This window comes from Lacerta agilis, chromosome 6 (assembly GCF_009819535.1).
Source record: "Lacerta agilis isolate rLacAgi1 chromosome 6, rLacAgi1.pri, whole genome shotgun sequence".
Lineage (NCBI taxonomy): Eukaryota > Metazoa > Chordata > Lepidosauria > Squamata > Lacertidae > Lacerta > Lacerta agilis.
Genome location: NC_046317.1, coordinates 65,772,205 through 65,788,609, shown reverse-complemented (window position 1 = coordinate 65,788,609; position 16,405 = coordinate 65,772,205). Strand labels below are relative to the sequence as shown.

The 16,405-nt window shown below is 41.3% G+C and overlaps 1 protein-coding gene across 7 annotated transcripts in view; it reads right to left on the bottom strand.

Moving 5' to 3' along the window:
* Positions 1 to 330: 330 nt before the first annotated feature.
* CHD6 (chromodomain helicase DNA binding protein 6) overlaps positions 331 to 16,405 on the bottom strand; it is a 97,160-nt gene continuing 81,085 nt past the window's right edge. For 6 of the 7 annotated variants that reach the window (XM_033153229.1, XM_033153228.1, XM_033153232.1 and 3 more), the window contains 15 exons: positions 16,170 to 16,259; positions 15,282 to 15,385; positions 14,257 to 14,386; positions 13,673 to 13,733; positions 13,288 to 13,342; positions 12,565 to 12,784; positions 11,771 to 11,979; positions 10,005 to 11,618; positions 9,193 to 9,341; positions 7,529 to 7,735; positions 6,779 to 7,225; positions 6,268 to 6,450; positions 6,064 to 6,183; positions 4,722 to 4,826; positions 331 to 3,836 (listed from right to left, as the gene is read on the bottom strand). In XM_033153229.1, coding sequence (XP_033009120.1) covers positions 2,934 to 3,836; positions 4,722 to 4,826; positions 6,064 to 6,183; positions 6,268 to 6,450; positions 6,779 to 7,225; positions 7,529 to 7,735; positions 9,193 to 9,341; positions 10,005 to 11,618; positions 11,771 to 11,979; positions 12,565 to 12,784; positions 13,288 to 13,342; positions 13,673 to 13,733; positions 14,257 to 14,386; positions 15,282 to 15,385; positions 16,170 to 16,259 — 4,597 coding nt within the window. In that variant the 3' untranslated portion in view covers positions 331 to 2,933. Of the gene's footprint in view, positions 3,837 to 4,721; positions 4,827 to 6,063; positions 6,184 to 6,267; positions 6,451 to 6,778; positions 7,226 to 7,528; positions 7,736 to 9,175; positions 9,342 to 10,004; positions 11,619 to 11,770; positions 11,980 to 12,564; positions 12,785 to 13,287; positions 13,343 to 13,672; positions 13,734 to 14,256; positions 14,387 to 15,281; positions 15,386 to 16,169; positions 16,260 to 16,405 lie in introns of those variants that run through there. The other variant, XM_033153234.1, reaches the window with a different exon arrangement.

The following is a 16,405-nucleotide window of genomic DNA, read 5'->3' as shown; positions in this document are numbered from 1 at the left end:
TTTTAAATGATGAAACTCTCTTAGCGTCTTCTGGTCCTTGAGCTGGAAATATCTCTAGTTGTGTAGCTTGGAAACCTCCATTCAGCTGGGTACCAAAACAATATGGAATGTTAATGTTAAAGAATATTTGAAAGCACTGTCTGATAGAAGGATGGCTTAAAATAGTATTACGGTTTAGTTTGCTGAAAAGTATGTAAGTACTGTATTGTGCAATTAAATCAAATCTACCCAGTTATAAAAGTAATGCATAGTTTATACCGTGGGGCTTCTTGGGTCATATGGGAAGTAATATGAAATAAAGATAATCTACAGGCCAAAACAGTGCTCATGCTGAGAAAAAGGCAAGTCATGTTTAGTTCCAAGTCAAGCAAAACAATCAGAAATAGATTTCCTAGAAAAAACTATATACAACTTTCGCAAGGCTCTGCCAATATTTTTAAAAACGCATGATATAGGCACTAAATTAAAAAATTAAAAATCTGACTTTTAAATCTATTTATCATTTTTTACAAGCACAGACAGTTTATTTTAATAGCACATTTGATGAAGCATCTATGTTTATGTGAGTGTTCACGAAATAAGTTGGAAATCTGCATTTGTTCTCTAAGATGGTTATGGGGAAAAATATGTAGCCATTGATGCCTTTCATTGTAAATAAGCCAGAGTAGCTCCATCACTGCAAAAGAGTCACACATTAAAAGTCAAAGAGAAACCTACACACTCAGACACACACACATTAAATAAGAAAGATATATAGCACATGCTGACAAACTAAATAAAAGTTTTAGTCTCAACCCTGTTCCTTACGAGTGTAGCTCTGGCAAATAATCATTTTATATATTACAAATAGACTCCAGAGAGAGAGAGACCTGCATCCATTCACAGTAAGGCTTTCAAGATATATGAAGTTTTATAGCATTTGTATTTTAAGGATTTAGGGCAAGTACATGTTTTCTACTAAATAAAAAGTTAGTACTTAAAAGGTTCAAAAATATATCAAGTGATTTTTTTTTACATAAATAAATTATATTGATTTTGGATTTAACAGCTGAAAAAAACCTCTCTGCTTCCACTGGAGGCAAAACTGAACAAAATGTTAGTTAAACAGATAGCAGCATTTCTAAGAAATCTGTCAAGAGTGATACAGTATCTGTGCTACAGGGTGCTATTTAAATAGGGCCTACGTCATTATTCAATCTCTTGCAATAGCATAATCATAAATTGTTGAAACTGATTCCAACCCAGAAAACTCAGAATAAATTCACTGCAACATACAGACTTAATTTTAGTTCATGGGTAACAGACTTCTTTGAGATGCTAATTGTAACATGTACATACTTTATAATCCCAAATGTATAAAAGACAATGAAAAAAGCATCATAAATAAATAATGCAAACTGAAATAGTTATGTCAAAACATTTGGACCATTTGATAAATTAGCAAAACTGTAACAGAAAAAGTAAGTAAAAAATACAGTAAATTGTGACAAACCAAATGTGAATCTGAATACGAGCATACACGCCGAAGCCCCTCTAATGGTCTGCCATTTAAACATCGCACCACAAAGTGTGTATTTTTTCAAGTCTCGAACCATGAGCTATAAATTAGAACAAGTCCAAGTGAAAGAAAAGTGACATAGGAGTGGGAATAAAGAGGGTTATGTAAAGATTACCTGTGGAGGGCGTTTCAACACACCAAGCTTTGGAAGCCTACTTATGTTTTTAAAGGGTTTCATTTGAAACACTTACACAAAATGTATGTATGTGCAGGGACATTGGGAAATACCACTGAACAGTGAATGGGATCAAGAGGAATGGAAAGGGGGAGCAAAAACGTTTTCTTCACAGTCTAATACTAGAAACAGAGGATAAACTCAAGCTTTGAAACTGTCAAGAGTCTTTAACAAAAGCCCACCTCACAGCTTTAAAAATTCTGATTTCAAAAAATAACATTTCTTAGGGTAGAAGAATTGATAAAAGCCAATCCTGTTCCCTCATAAGAAGATTAAAACCAGTAGTTTATTCTTCATTGGGGGAGGGGGAATTATTGTTAAGGGCCTTTGTGAGAAACGGCTAATAGAAAAATTAAAAAAATAACTGGAAGTTATTAAGCTCCTGCCTCTGCATTTTAAAAAAAATAATCATGCAAGATGTGCGTCAGTTTCTCAGCAGGAGCTGGAAATGGCCTAAAATTAAAGAAAGGACAACTGAAATGCACCTTAAACGTAAAGCAAGATTTGGTTTTAGAAATATAAAAGTTCAGGTAATCTTTTCACTTACAGCAGTTTGTTTCCAAAACTTTGTAGTGTGAACTGGAGGAAATTATCTACCATTAATGCCTTTTTTTTTAAAAAAAAGAAAGAAATGAATATATGCATTTTCAATCATTAGTTATATACTTCTGTCTATACTACTAATCTAGTAACCATGATAAAATAGGGAAATACTTTAAATCAAAAAATACACATTAGCACTTACTATAACTGTGCTTTTTACCCCAAAATACAAGATTTTTAAAATTCAGTGTCTTTGTAAAAACATCTACCTTTTCCTGTGTTTGTGTTTCCATCATTAGAGAAGCATTGTCTTACTGAGATTATTTCTCCTCTCAAACAAGCAAGCAGTTTTGGCAATCACCAAGTACGTATTTACTACTGTTTTGGAGAAGGGAGGTATGAACAGCTGGACAACTGAACAAGAAATTTCTGCCTCTCGTACCAATTATAGAACACTGCTTATCTCTATGGCAAGACCCTGCAACTATTAACATGTCACCATAGTTATCTTACCAGGAATTAGGTAGATAATATTACTTATAGAAACACAGGTTTTTTTTATGAAGGTGAAGTGGGAACAGAGGGCTGTAACAAATATTTATGGGATGAGAAACTTACAAGCCACAATATTATTTTTTTCAGAATGAAACAAAAGTTCTAATTGATATCTTTAATATCTTTGAATTCCTCCTCTTCCTCCTCCTCCGCTGGTACATCCTGTTCATTCTCTTCTGACACAGATGGTGTTTGTTCTGTACAGTTTTGACTGTTTGCATGTTCCTTGTCGGACAGTGAGAGAGTTTCTGGTTCTGCCGTTGCAAGTTCCCCTTTAGTTTTCTTCCTCTTCCGTTTCTGACTTTCTAGGTTTGTTGCCTCTGAGTGTCTGGTTTGTTGAAGGCCTGGCAATGCCATACCAATACCAGGAGAAAGAAACATTGAGGGATAGATCAGTCCAGATGACATTCCTGGAATAAGAAACGGGTTAAAAGCTACAGGACTACTGGTAGTTATTGCAGGTTCTGACTGATCAGAAAATGAACTAGGACCAGACTTGTCTTCAGACAGAGTTTCTGTTTTTGCACCTTGGCCACTTTGTTTGTCTTCAGCATCGTTTTCTGCATGTGACGTACCACTTTTAGTTGTGCTTGCTAATGAAGTTGGAGCAGCTGAAGTACAAGTAGTTGTCATTGATGGATTAAGAAGTCCTCCAACACCAAACATTTGTGGTACAGCAGCCATGCCTGGAAGCATCATCGGCAACATACTCAGAGCACTTTTGACATCCTCGCCAGCAGGTATTGCTGCAAAGCCAGCAGGAAACCCAACCAGCCCAGTTAAAGGAATGCCTTGCATGTTTCTCATATTCTGAAGTCCCACTAAATCCATTCCAGCAATAAGTCCGTTCATGAATAATGGTCCCATTCCAGAAGAAGCATCTGCTACTATGCCAGGAGCTTTAAAAAGTTCACTCCTTGGCCTCCTTCCTCTCCGTCGAGGCCCAGCATCTCGGAGTACAGGCTCAGTCAGAATGCGATTAAACTTGCTTTCAGGTAAAAAACCCTGAGTTGGAGAAGAAAAGAAAAAGAATTCCAAATGTTAACACCCTTAGGAGCTCAATCACATGTGCCTTCAGCTGTGTTCTCTAGTGGAATATAAATCCCCAAGTGCTTCTCTGTGTGACAAACAAAACTGTATTTTGTGCGAAAACAAAGTCTCTGTGCTTTTGCTGGTAAAATAATCAGCAACCCCCACCACACAATCCTATACATGTCTACCCAAAAAATAAGTCCTATTAAGTTTAACAGGGCTTATTCCCTGGCAAGAGGGTATAGGATCAGTCTTAACGCTGTGATAATATGGTATTTTCTAAGGTGTAAGGCTGACTGAACACAAGATGTCCAAGTAAACATGCATAAGACTGGGCTGTAATTATAATTAATTATTGCTAGCTAATAGTTGCTTACTCTTTTTATTTAAAAAAAATGTTTCAGTACTTTTAGAAGGGCCTTCTCAAAGAAACAGTTGCAACCATCCTCAGATGAAGTTAGAAGGAAAGTACTTTTGACCACTGCTCAAACTGGAAGCCTAACCAAATTGTGAGCACACAAAAGATGCAAATCTGAATGATTAGGAAAGTGTGAAATGCATGAATTACCGGTACGTGATTTGTTATCTTCCCTGAAATTCAGGGATCAGTGAAGAACAAGGGATCAGGATACATTTTGAAAGATACTTTGTTCGCATATTTAATTCAAAAGCCAGCTCTGCATCTGCAGGTAAGCTGAGGTGTATGTATACACCATGCTCTCACACTTAACTATCTTTCAATTGTACTGAAAAACAAACAGCTGTGCTACCTATTCAGAAAACTAATTAGAAAAGAGATATGGAAGAGGTGGAGGGGAGTTACAAGATAGATATTTCTCTGAAAACCTTTTAACTTACTGAAAGCTTAACAATGTCAGACCAGTCTGCTGCAACAGCATACTCCATGTTTGCATCAAGCCATCTTGGCAGTTCCTTCAGTGCTGGTGCCATGGCTCCCCCTAACTATAAAACACAGTAAAATGATTACTTATTTTGCAGAAAAGACTAAGCAACACTGCATAAGTAATATATGGTGAAACATCTAGAGAAATCAAAGCTGAGTTACCCACTTTTTTGCTGTTTCCAGAGCGAAAATGGTACGTGGTAATTGACTGAAATCTGAGGGTGTTGTACAGGTTACAGTTTGTGCCAATGTCCTAAAAGGATTGCCCTTACAAGCATCTGCTGGAACCTACAGATGTAAATCAAATACACTCGTACCTTGGTTCTCAAACAGAATGCGTTCCAGGAGTCCATTCGACTCCCGAAACCGTTTGAAAATCAAGGTGCGGCTTCCTATTGGCTGCAGGAGCGTCCTGCAGCCAATCGGAAGCCGCGCCGGACGTTTGGCTTCTGGAAATCATTTGAAAACCAGAACACTCACTTCCAGTTTTTGATCGTTAGGGAGCCGAAACATACAAGTTCCAAGGGACTTGGCAACCAAGGTGTATGACTGTACAAACATAACATGCAGTCCCCACCTATGTAGGTGCAGTGGGAACTTTTGTGAATGTGAGGAAATATTTTCTTGTGACTGAGATATAAAATTAGCATACTGGACATTGGAGGTCACCCAAATGTTTTCTCCATGATATTTCATAACAGCTGGTATAGTCCACACTCCTGATCCCTGTGTCCCTCCTTAGGCTTTCCCTTATGAAAGAAATACTCCCCCACAATGTTTCTCATATTGCCTGGAAAAACACTGCAAGGAACATTGCTTCCTTCCAGCCAGCAGAGCGTGCCCATGAGAAAAAGCTGCAGTTTGCCATGTGATACAGCAAGCTGCACCTTCCATCTGTTTGAGTCAATTTGCTGGAAGGAAGCAAGTACAGTTCCAACCAGCTATGCCCTACAGCAGGCAGCAATCCTTCCTTACCAGTCAATTTGTCTGTAAGGAATATAGCAGTCTGGTGTGAAAGCAGCAGGCTAATTCCCCACGCCCCCACCCCATAAGCAGATCTACGTTGAAGTGGAGATATTCACACTTAAGTAATTCCTGTGTTGATCTTTGCACATATGCCCTTCATATGTAGGAAGAGAGGCAAGGAAAGGCAGACTTGAGAGAAACTGCATTTTCTTCTCCAAAACAAAATAAGCCAGTGAAGACGGAACTCAGGTTTGCAGGATTTGAATGCATTTAGAACTGACATTGTGCCAAATCACGTAAAATACAAGAATAATAAAGGCTTCTGCTTACCCTCCTCCCGGTACCCTTATGGACCACAGGCACGCGTTCCTCCCCTGTGAGAGAATTTATGTCCAATTTGCTAGGGTCCTTACAGCGCTGCCTCCTTTGTTTAGGCTTTTCTGAAAAGTTCTGAAAGGAATATTAGTGAAAATATAAGTGACGCTCCCTTCCAAGTAAACGTGCACAGGACTGGAATATGAGACTTGTACTTACTGTGCCAAAGCCAGGGATTTCAAGCGTGTAGTCAGACTGCTGTCTCAGCCAGTCCAGAAGACTCTTATTTGGAACAATCTTCTCTGCCTGGACATTAGTGCCTGGAACTGTCTGCGGACTTGAGGTAGTAATGGCTGGCCCATCAGGGTTAGGATTACTTGGTACAGTTTGGGTTTGATCCTCCTGAATAATATAATGGGAAGAGTGAGAAAGAAAGGCACTACTGAGATGCAGAAATAATACTGAATTTTCAAAATGTCACTGCAAAATGAACACAATATCTGATCCAGCCATGGCAACTACCCTAGCTAAACCCAGGCTGCAAGAATGGCAAACTATTTCCATGGGGAGGGGTGTGGATTTCTCCTTGATTAGGTTGCACAGGGGCCAGACCCCCACCCCTAGTGCCTTGACACCATTATTTAATAAGAATAAAACAAATCATTTGCACTTGGCACTAAGCAATCATTAAAGTACAGAGAAATAAAAGAGGATGGGGATTATTACTTACTGACAGCCCTGTCTGGAGGGTTCGCTCCTTCAAAAATATGAGATCTATCCCTTCCACATTTTTTCTCCTGCCCCGCCTCCTCCTCATGGCAGCATCATCTCTTCGTAGACTCCCATTGACGATCTGTCCTGTGACAGGATGAATTAACCCTGCCTGAAGGATACCAGACAAGTCCATGCCAAGGGACCCCTGCAGAGCATTCACTGTCCCTAGCTTAGGTATATTTGTGTTCAGGGAGAAAGGAGAGCTGCTTGCTGGTGACCCATCAGGCACTCTTGAGAGGTCCACTGCTGCATCCCGCCAGCCGTTCAACACAATGGAAGGGTGGGGGTGGGAAGCTACTAGCTGTTCAAGGCTCCTCTGTTTGGCATCTCTCTCCATCTCAAATTCATATGGTTGCCTGTGCTTGTGTTCCTCTTTGACGAAAGTGGGCGCCAGGAAACCTTCCTGTGTTTAAAACCAGGAGTGGATTAAAAGGCACAGTTACAATAATCTGTCCTAATGGAGACTGGATACATAATTTTCTAATATTCTCAAGCAACTTTTAAATTCAGCACCCTTTTCTAAAAGAAATACCTGAATGTAGCTATCAACTTTTTTTTTTAAAGGATGCCAGAATGATAGTGTCAGTAATTTTAAGAACAGTAAGATGATGCAGTATTGAGCATATGTTTATTACTTATGGACAGGAGTTTCAAACATTATACAAGTAACACTTTGCAGCAGGAAAAGATGTCTACCCAAGCTCACCTTCTGGACCTGAGCAGCTATCACTTCATTGCTGAAGCTGGGTTCGGAGGCCTCTGGTTCAGTGTAGCTGTTTCTATTGCCAGTACTGCTGGATAATGCAGGAGTCGGCATCACAGTTTGTATTTCAAATGGCTGGCTGGAAGAAGGCCACTTGCCCTTTAAGATGGCATGGCAGATGTTGTCTATGCGGTTAATGATCACTCGATCCTGTCAAAGAAGCAGATATGCTTCACTAGGTTGCATGTGCTGTAAGTTCTAATCCTTCCAAGAACTACAACTAGGCAACTAGTTTAGCTTCTGCTGCTCCTTTTCCAGGTGACACTGAGGTTAATAGCTTGACCAGCCTGTAAATTAACCATCCTGCATCGCAGAAGCAAGGCGGCAAGCCTGTTCATGTAATACACACGACACTTGGTCACTCCTGTAGAAAGGGTTCATTCCAGGGTACATACCATACAAAGTTTTAAATTGACAGCTTTCAGGCAAGAAAATGACTGGAGCCATTATGCAGATACACTCTCTATTTCTGTTGCATTTTAAAAAATCGCATTTGAAAGTATGAATGGACATTTACCAATAAGCAACACAAGCTGTAAAATAAACCTCTACAATTTACCCTTCCATCACACATCAATTTGTTCCTTTCTCTAAATCATAATTTAAAGCTACTAATGTAAGGTTGATGCCAATAATGTCCTGTTGGGACATATATACACAAACACACTGGGAGCAGGTTTAACATCAGTAGCATTCTGATGGTTATTAACTTGCCTCAGCAATATTTCAACAATGAGTGATAATAACTACACCGGGGTTCTAAACCCTGGACTGCAGGAAGTCAAATGCAGAGCACCAGGATGCCCCTTTCAAAATAAGATAAAGGGCATAGGAGGGAAACAATAAATAACAGGCCTGCCAGAGGCTCTTGTCATTTAGGCTGAAGTCCTGTTAGGCCACACACTCAGAACATGAGGCCAATAACTAAAAAGAGATAAAAAAAATTTTTCTTCTTCAAAGAAAACCTCAGTACTTCAAAACTGCTAGGACATTTTTCAGAAGTGAAGTGCCTGGCCTTTTACAGTGGTGCCCCGCTAGACGAAAATATTTCGTTCTACGAGTGTCTTCTTAGAGCGAATTTTTCGTCTAACGAAGCGGCAATGGAGCGCGGAGGTTTCCGCGTAAAAAAAAATTTTTTTTTTCGTCTTGCGAGGCAGCCCCATTGACATTTTCGTCTTGCGGGGCAGCCTTCCGCTAGCGAATGCCTTTCGTCTAGCGAGTTTTTCGTCTAGCGAGGCATTCGTCTAGCAGGGCACCACTGTACAAAGAAAAGGCTATAGCCCACTGGAATCTCAAACACAACTGTGTTTTTCACATTGCTTATTGAAGACACTGGACAGCTATTGATATTAACACCCATATCTGATAAAATATGACACTATAATGCAGGAAGTATAACAGAGAAATATTCAACTTGGAGAAATACTTCAATGTTGCTTCCAAAATGTTGCTGGATAATCTATTCTACTTCTCTCAATATGTTTTCAAAAGGGTTCAGACACAAGCCAGGGTGCACCTGTGTGAAAACAACATGGTAAGTGGATCTCAGTCCCTGCAGAACATTGACCTAAAGCCCTTAATCATGCATACTTAAGCTACCAAGCCACCTTAGGCCACTCTGAGAAAGAGTAGAGGGTCTTCTCCTGCAGAAGCTGAGCAATGGTAGGTGCCCGGACATCTTGCAGTTCATCAATCTCTCCAGGAACAGCAAATGTGGAACTCTTACTTTCATCTTCAGAAAACTTCTCAAAACAATCTAAACGGAGTGGAAAACAACACGTAAGCATTCGTTAAAGCATCAAATCGCTCTTTCTTTCAAAGGCATTCTGAGGCATTGATGATCTTCAACAAAGAACTGTATGGTTCTCTAGACATCTATGACACCCTCTAGAAGCTCCCATATATTTGAATAATAGTGTCGGTAAATTCAAATGACAGAATGGCATGTGCGATTCTGAATAAGATTGCTAATTATGGGCAGAAGTTTGATATGTAACACTAAGTGTCTCTGGAAGCTTGCAACAACAGAATTCAGCGCTGCTGCAAAATACCAGAAGAAAACAGAAGCAGTTAAATAATTCAGCTACTATGATTCAGTGGCCTAGCTTGATCCTAACCTTCAAATAGTATACATAAAAGCTCATTTTCACAAACTAACTGAGCCAACTCGGTTGGTAAAGGGTATAAAATGCAACATGCATGAAGCAAGATCCTATGGAGTTCAAATTTGTTAATCCGCAGCCACAGTCAGTTTTCTGGCACTTGTAAAGATATAAGATTTACCTCGCCAGTTGATGTCATGATAATACTGTATTTTTATATTATACTTAGTGTCAAGTTACAATTCACCTCAAAATGAAAATTACTAAGATACGCAGGAATGTTCACTAGCAGAAAGATACCACCCCCATTACTCTACCTTGATTTTGGCTGCTTTCATCCCTCTTCTCTAGGTCTTGATTCTCACACTCTTCCTCTTCCCTCTTCATTTCATTCCCACAGAGAGGCTGTGGAACAGGACTGCCCCTTTTTTCCTCTGTGTCATCTCCCCAGGGGTCTGCCTCCATACAAACAGGATGTGACTTAAGGAGCTCCATCTGAATTGCTGACGCCTGGCTTCGTGCAGAACGGTGGTAGTGGTGATGGTGGCAGGTCTGGATCTCTTGCAAGACTGGGGTGTGCTCCTCAAGGCTCTCAAATTCAGCTTGATCGTCCTCCCCAGCCCCATGCTCACTATCACATTTGGATGCTGCCTGCTCACTCGAGATTGACTCAACCAGCTCCTTATTCCTTTCCTTCATGAATGCATCCAGAGTAGTGAGAAGACATGAACTATGCTTTTGCTCCTCTTGCACAATGGGTTTGTCTTCACCACCATCTGGGGTCTTTAAGCAACCTCTCAAATCTTCCACAGTGTCAGCAGCTACCTCCAAATGATCTTCCTCTTCCTCCTCCTCTTCCTCCTCCTCTTCTTCGCTGTGGCTCTGACTTTGCACCGATTTCTCTTCCAAGCCCTTTTCATGCAACAAGCCCATGAATCTCTTCTCAGGATGGACTTTGATATCAAAGTTACGGAGACTGGGGCCATACACTCCTATGCTCAGGACCCCTTCCATGCCATCTCTTTCAAACGGTACTGATCCTGGGTTAGCGTACGGACTCTCCATGTGCTCAAGGGCATTACAGGGTTCCACAATAAAGCTCTTGGAGGGCTTAGCTTCCTTAGATGAGGGCTCCTGGGCTGCATTCTGAGCCTCCGTTTGGTCACTGCCAAATTGCAAGTGATCCAGGTAGGAGGGCTCTCTTGTGGTCTCAGCATCACAGCTAGATAGATCTTCATCCCCATCTATTTTGCCCTCTGCTATTTTGGTAGTATTGCTACTGACATCTGTGCAGCTGGGACTGTCTCGGGCAAGGGAGCTATGTTCGCTGTTGCACGCCTTCTCATCATACATCATGCACATCAGAGAGTCAGGCAAAGAGCTCTCATCATAGTTAATGGAAATCATACCCTGGACTTTCGACATGAAATTTTCACAGCTGCTATCCTGAGAGATGTTGTCTGTCCGCGAGAGACTATTGCCTGAGCCCACTAGCTTGATACAGCTCTCCATTTCGGTCTCCGGAGATTCATGTTTTCTTTCCACCTGATTGTATGAAGGGGAGCAATACAGCTTAGAATTTGCTTGGTGGTGGCAACACAAGTTTTCTGTTCCAAGGACCCCTCTCCTTTTGTGCTGAGCATAGTTTCTGTAGGCATCCAGGAATGACAACTGGGGGTCATTCATGATATAATAGTCTGTGCGGTTCAGCCCATGTTTAGCTGTACCGATGAGCAGATCCCGGTCATGCTTACCACACTCCCACCACACGGGAAGGTACAGGCTTGGGCGGCAAAGCTTGAGCCGCTCGTGCAGCTGCGGACACCTCAGCACTTGCTCACGGACCTTCCGTAGCAGTTCAATTCGGTATAGGGTCCTCGCGGCACGCTCCTCAGTGATTGGTTCCACGTAGATACTAGGATCAGCTGGGCCTACGAGTATAGAAGAGGGAGGGAGGGTAGAGAAAACCATCAAGGGTAGAATGGTAGTAGAAAAAAACCTGAAAAGGAAAGAAGCAGGGTAATGTCCTCCACCATCATCTAAATTTTCTAAAGTTTAGAAGCCCCAAATAGTTCCCACTCACCATCTTCTTTCCAGTGGGGCAAGCGGCAGACGTTCCTGCACATTGCAACAAAGCTATAGAAATATTTTTCTAGGCTCTCATCAGTTTTCTTTTCCAAACGTGAAATGGATCGGAACTGGGTCCAGTCGAAAACCTTCTTCTCTGGATCGTACATTACCCCAAATGAAGAGACAGTGCGATAGAAATCTGCTTGCTCTCTTCTGGTCCATCTGCAATACATGGGGAACACAAATCCACCCATTCATGAAACTTGCTTTAAAAAAAAAATCCAATTTTCAGTTTGTCGCAATTATGTATTAGTTCTGGTCAATCTATTTTTTTCTAGTTTGGAAGGATGTTTGGGATACAAATTGAACAAATGATAATGAAGCAGCTGAACAGTTCCCAGTTTTGGAGCTGGAGAGGTGGCGGGTGTCACTGTAGAACTTCAACAATCTCTCTCACTCCTGCAGCTTTAAAGTTGGGCGAGAGACTGCCTGCTCTTCACACCTGCCGGACTTGTCATAGCAAGCATACTGTATTTGCTGACTCCTGGTGTAACGAGAACATTCCCTACGTATTGGGGCGATCTTTGGTATCTTACGTTATGCCACAATCTGGAATCAAAGCATATGGGATTCCAGTAACAGTAGGAGCATCTGCAAGCTTGAAATTACAGCATGCAGGCTATGAGCCTGAGCCATCTACAATGTTTGGGAATAAGTTATTAGCAGTTTTTGCCCATTTATGTTAAAACAGTCCTTCCAGTGCTCAAATAAGATCAAGCCTGTTCACAGCCCACTGTTTTATATTACCTTTTCTGCATTTCCTTGTTGATAGGGTCCATCTCGTTGGCTCTCCTAAACATCTCCTCTTGCAGCCAATAACCATGGTTACAAGGCCCAATGATCTCAGGCCTAGTAGGGAGCTCTTTACGGTTGCAACGCTGATAGACAGTGACGAGACGTCGCAGTCTGGCTGTGAGGGCGGATGACACAGGCCAGCTGGATTTGTCTGGGTCGGAGCCATCCTGGGCTTCAAACATCAGCAAGGTCATTAGTATTTAACACAAATGCTGCAGAGTCCTTGAAACATCCCTACTGAATCATTAAGTACTTCACCCCACCTACATATGCCTCTGTCAAGGTGTACCAATTCTCTGTATGCATACAGAGAATTGGTACACCTTGACCATGAAAATCTAGCTGAGGAAGAATTAGCGAAACAGGGCCTTGTCCTGGAATTTATTTCAAATAGAATTTGCTTCAATACTATAATAATAAAACTGTTTGAAGACTTTAAAATTGATCTCCCGCCTGGCCAGAGTTCTTGGATTCTTTAATTTTTGTTAAGTTGCAAAGCACCTGGAATAAAAAAAGTATTATTGGAGTTTTTCAAAGGCATAATGAAGGATCTTTTGCAAGATAGGTTCTTGAAATACAGTTTTTATTTGCTCTGGAAGTTAGCATAAGCTGCTATTCTAACCAATAAATTTAATACCCCTACACTCCCTAAAATATCTAGATGCGCAGCCTCACCTGCCATGGTGTCCTCCTTCTTCTCAGTGACTTCACCACAACCATCTGAAGTCTCCTATAAAATGAAAACAAGCCCACATCAACAAAGCTTCTTTAGAGACACTGGCTTCTGGGCCGAAAGCCGAATACGCAAAGCCAACATTGAATTATGCAGTAAGAAAAATAATTTACATTGCCTCCACAGCAGCATATGTTACACATCCATAAAGACACTACTATGAAACCACCAGAATAACACTTCATATTGTCAATATGACCCAAACCCCAAACTTTAAGGGATGTGAAACTGTCAAGGGTGTTATTTGTGTGTGTTGTGTTTTCTGCAGTCCCAGAACAGATAATGGAAGCAGAGTAAGCAGATCTCTGCCTAGAAAATCACACTTACCTCCTGTTTCTGCAGCCCGTCCAGCTTCTCTGCACTTGTCTCTTCTTTATCCACGTTCCCTCTAAACAAAGCAATCCAAGAGGGGGTTAGTCTGTAGAAGCTTTGTAAGGCAAGGTCATTCTGACAGAATTCTCCAAACTTTAATTCCACTGAAGTGGAGGCAAGCAGTGCTGGCTATTATTACCTGTGCTATAGGTATGCATCTGCCTCATAACAAAGACTGTTGTGACAGCACAGTCATGGGCAGCCCAACAATCATTCCATCCCCACCTTCTGCTGATTTAACACTTGGGGATCACCAAAAGCACCACCCACTATGGATATGCTTTCTCAAGACTGTATGCATGAATGGTACACACTTAGCTTTTGGAGAGAACTGCTCCAAGGCATAACCTTTTGATGTAATTCATATAGACCAAGCTTCCTCATCTGCCAATCCACAGCATCACTAGAAATAGCTAATGTCACCGACAGCCTTTGTGTACAGCTCCCACAGCAATATCAGCGTGTAGTCTGGATAGTGTTCACTTAAGCAATTCTGCTCCTGTGACAGATCAATACCTGCCAGCCCAGCATAAGCTTACCTTTCTGGAGCATCCTGCACTCCATCGATGACACTCTGCTCTGCAGACAGCAGCATCTCATCTGGCATGCCTACCTTCTCAAGGAAGCATAGGGCCGGGTCAGCTCGCATAGCATTGTACCTTTCGTAACCTGACAAAAGCCACAAGTTTTTTGTTCAGTGATATTCAGCCGAGGGCTTCCAGCCTTAACGCTCTACTACTACATCTCCGCTAAGGTCCACGTAATCAGCAAGAAACAGGAGGAGGTAAGATAGGTGGTCTGCCCATTTTATATAATGCAGTGTTGTTGCTGAATTAGTTGAACTTTGTTATGTTACATAATACAGGCAAGGGTATGTGGACATAATACAGTCATAATACAGGTCGCCAGAGAAGGGCCCTATCAGGATTTCAAGTATTCAGTGCCCTGGATAACTTATTGCCCCTTACTATGGCAAACAGAGGTATGCAAGTTAAATAAATAAATAAATATGAAAGAGGTTTATGTTTATTATTCCTAAAATATCACATTACAGCCCACAATTATTATTATTTTTATCTAACCATTAAAACCTACAAAATATATAGTTTAATACAAGTCAGTTGTAACTATTCTCCCCCCCCTTTATACAGCCTAAACACCCAAAACACAACCTAAACTCACAACACACAGGCATTTCAATCCCATCATAAAATCCTGTGCAGGATTTACAGAGCAACCCTATGCATGCTTGCTAGGAATTAAGTCACACTGAGCTCAATGGGGCCTATTCCCAAGTATGAATAGGATTACAGCATGATCACAGGATTCAAGATAGTCTTAGAGCAGAATTTAGATCTTTCTTTAAGCACAGAGTACACACATCCCTGCCTACTTTCCATATGTAGAGAGGGAGAAGTAACAGAAATATTTTTTTAAAAAACTGTGAAATAAAGTTTTATTTTAAAAATATATTAGAAAACCTTTCAGATTCCATCTAATTCCCCTCTCCCAGACAGGCACACATACAACCTATTAATACTCCAGGCCATACAAAAAGTAATACCATGTTTGAAAACTCCAATAAGGAGGGATTTATCTGCCTCAGCATTCCACCAATCCACAGGGATTTCTATGTAGTCAATGTCTGGCAGGAGGAAATCCAGATCTCTGTGAAGGACAGGCAAAGATTACATCCCAAGAACATTCTGCACAGGCATTCCTCTCATTTATACAAATTATAGAATGAAATAGTCTTTAGGCCTATGACTAGCATGGAAGGGGTGTGATGGAACTCAAGGGGAAGGAAATTCCACAACAGCAGGGCCACCATCAAAACAAATGGTCCATAAAGGATCTCTCCAAACTGTTTTGCCCTTCACTAAGACCACGTATGTTTCAGCAAGTTCCAACATTTCTATAAAATGTTGGGAGTGTGGTCTTCTGAAAATCCACTAAGAAGTTCTATAAAATGTTCCAGATTCAGTTCCTGGTATTTCCAGGTAAGACTAGGAAAGACCTGGGTGAAATCCTGGACATTTGCACCAGTCAGGATCAACCAGTTAATTAAAATATTTAATTTTGTTGCTGTCTCCAGGATAGGTTTGGAGTCTCCTATCAGAGTTTTGCCATGCATGGATCTCCTTTCTAATTCAGCTGAGCTTATTGCCACTCTCATCTGCATGTATTTTCAGAACCATGAATACCCTGTAAAGACTCCACAGATTTCTTTCAAATATAATCTGCAGTAGGTAAAAATATGCACTCGCAGGGTTCTACAATTTCCTGCAGAGTGCAAAAACACCTGTGCGTGTGTGTGTGTGTGCATGCGCGCGCATACACACACACACACACACACACACACACCAACTCGAGCACAGCAACTCAAGCTGTGTATGTTTCCAACAGTAGGGAAAACAGTAAAGCATAATTCCAGAAGGCGAATGTAACATACTTGGCAGGAGTTCCTTCAAAGGCTTTGTCGGCTGCCTCCCCCAACACTTCAGCTTTCAAGTAGTAGAGCATCCGCACACGCAGCAGCACCCTACCGAAAGGAAGAGCAGCAAGTGATTCAGAGGGCAAAATCCTGAGTTTCCAACATGCTGTCCAAACCTGCCAAGCCAATCTGCAGGTCTCCAGGATGTGCCAGTTCATTTGCTGGCAGTGGAAACTGTCATTGCTGCCTTTTTA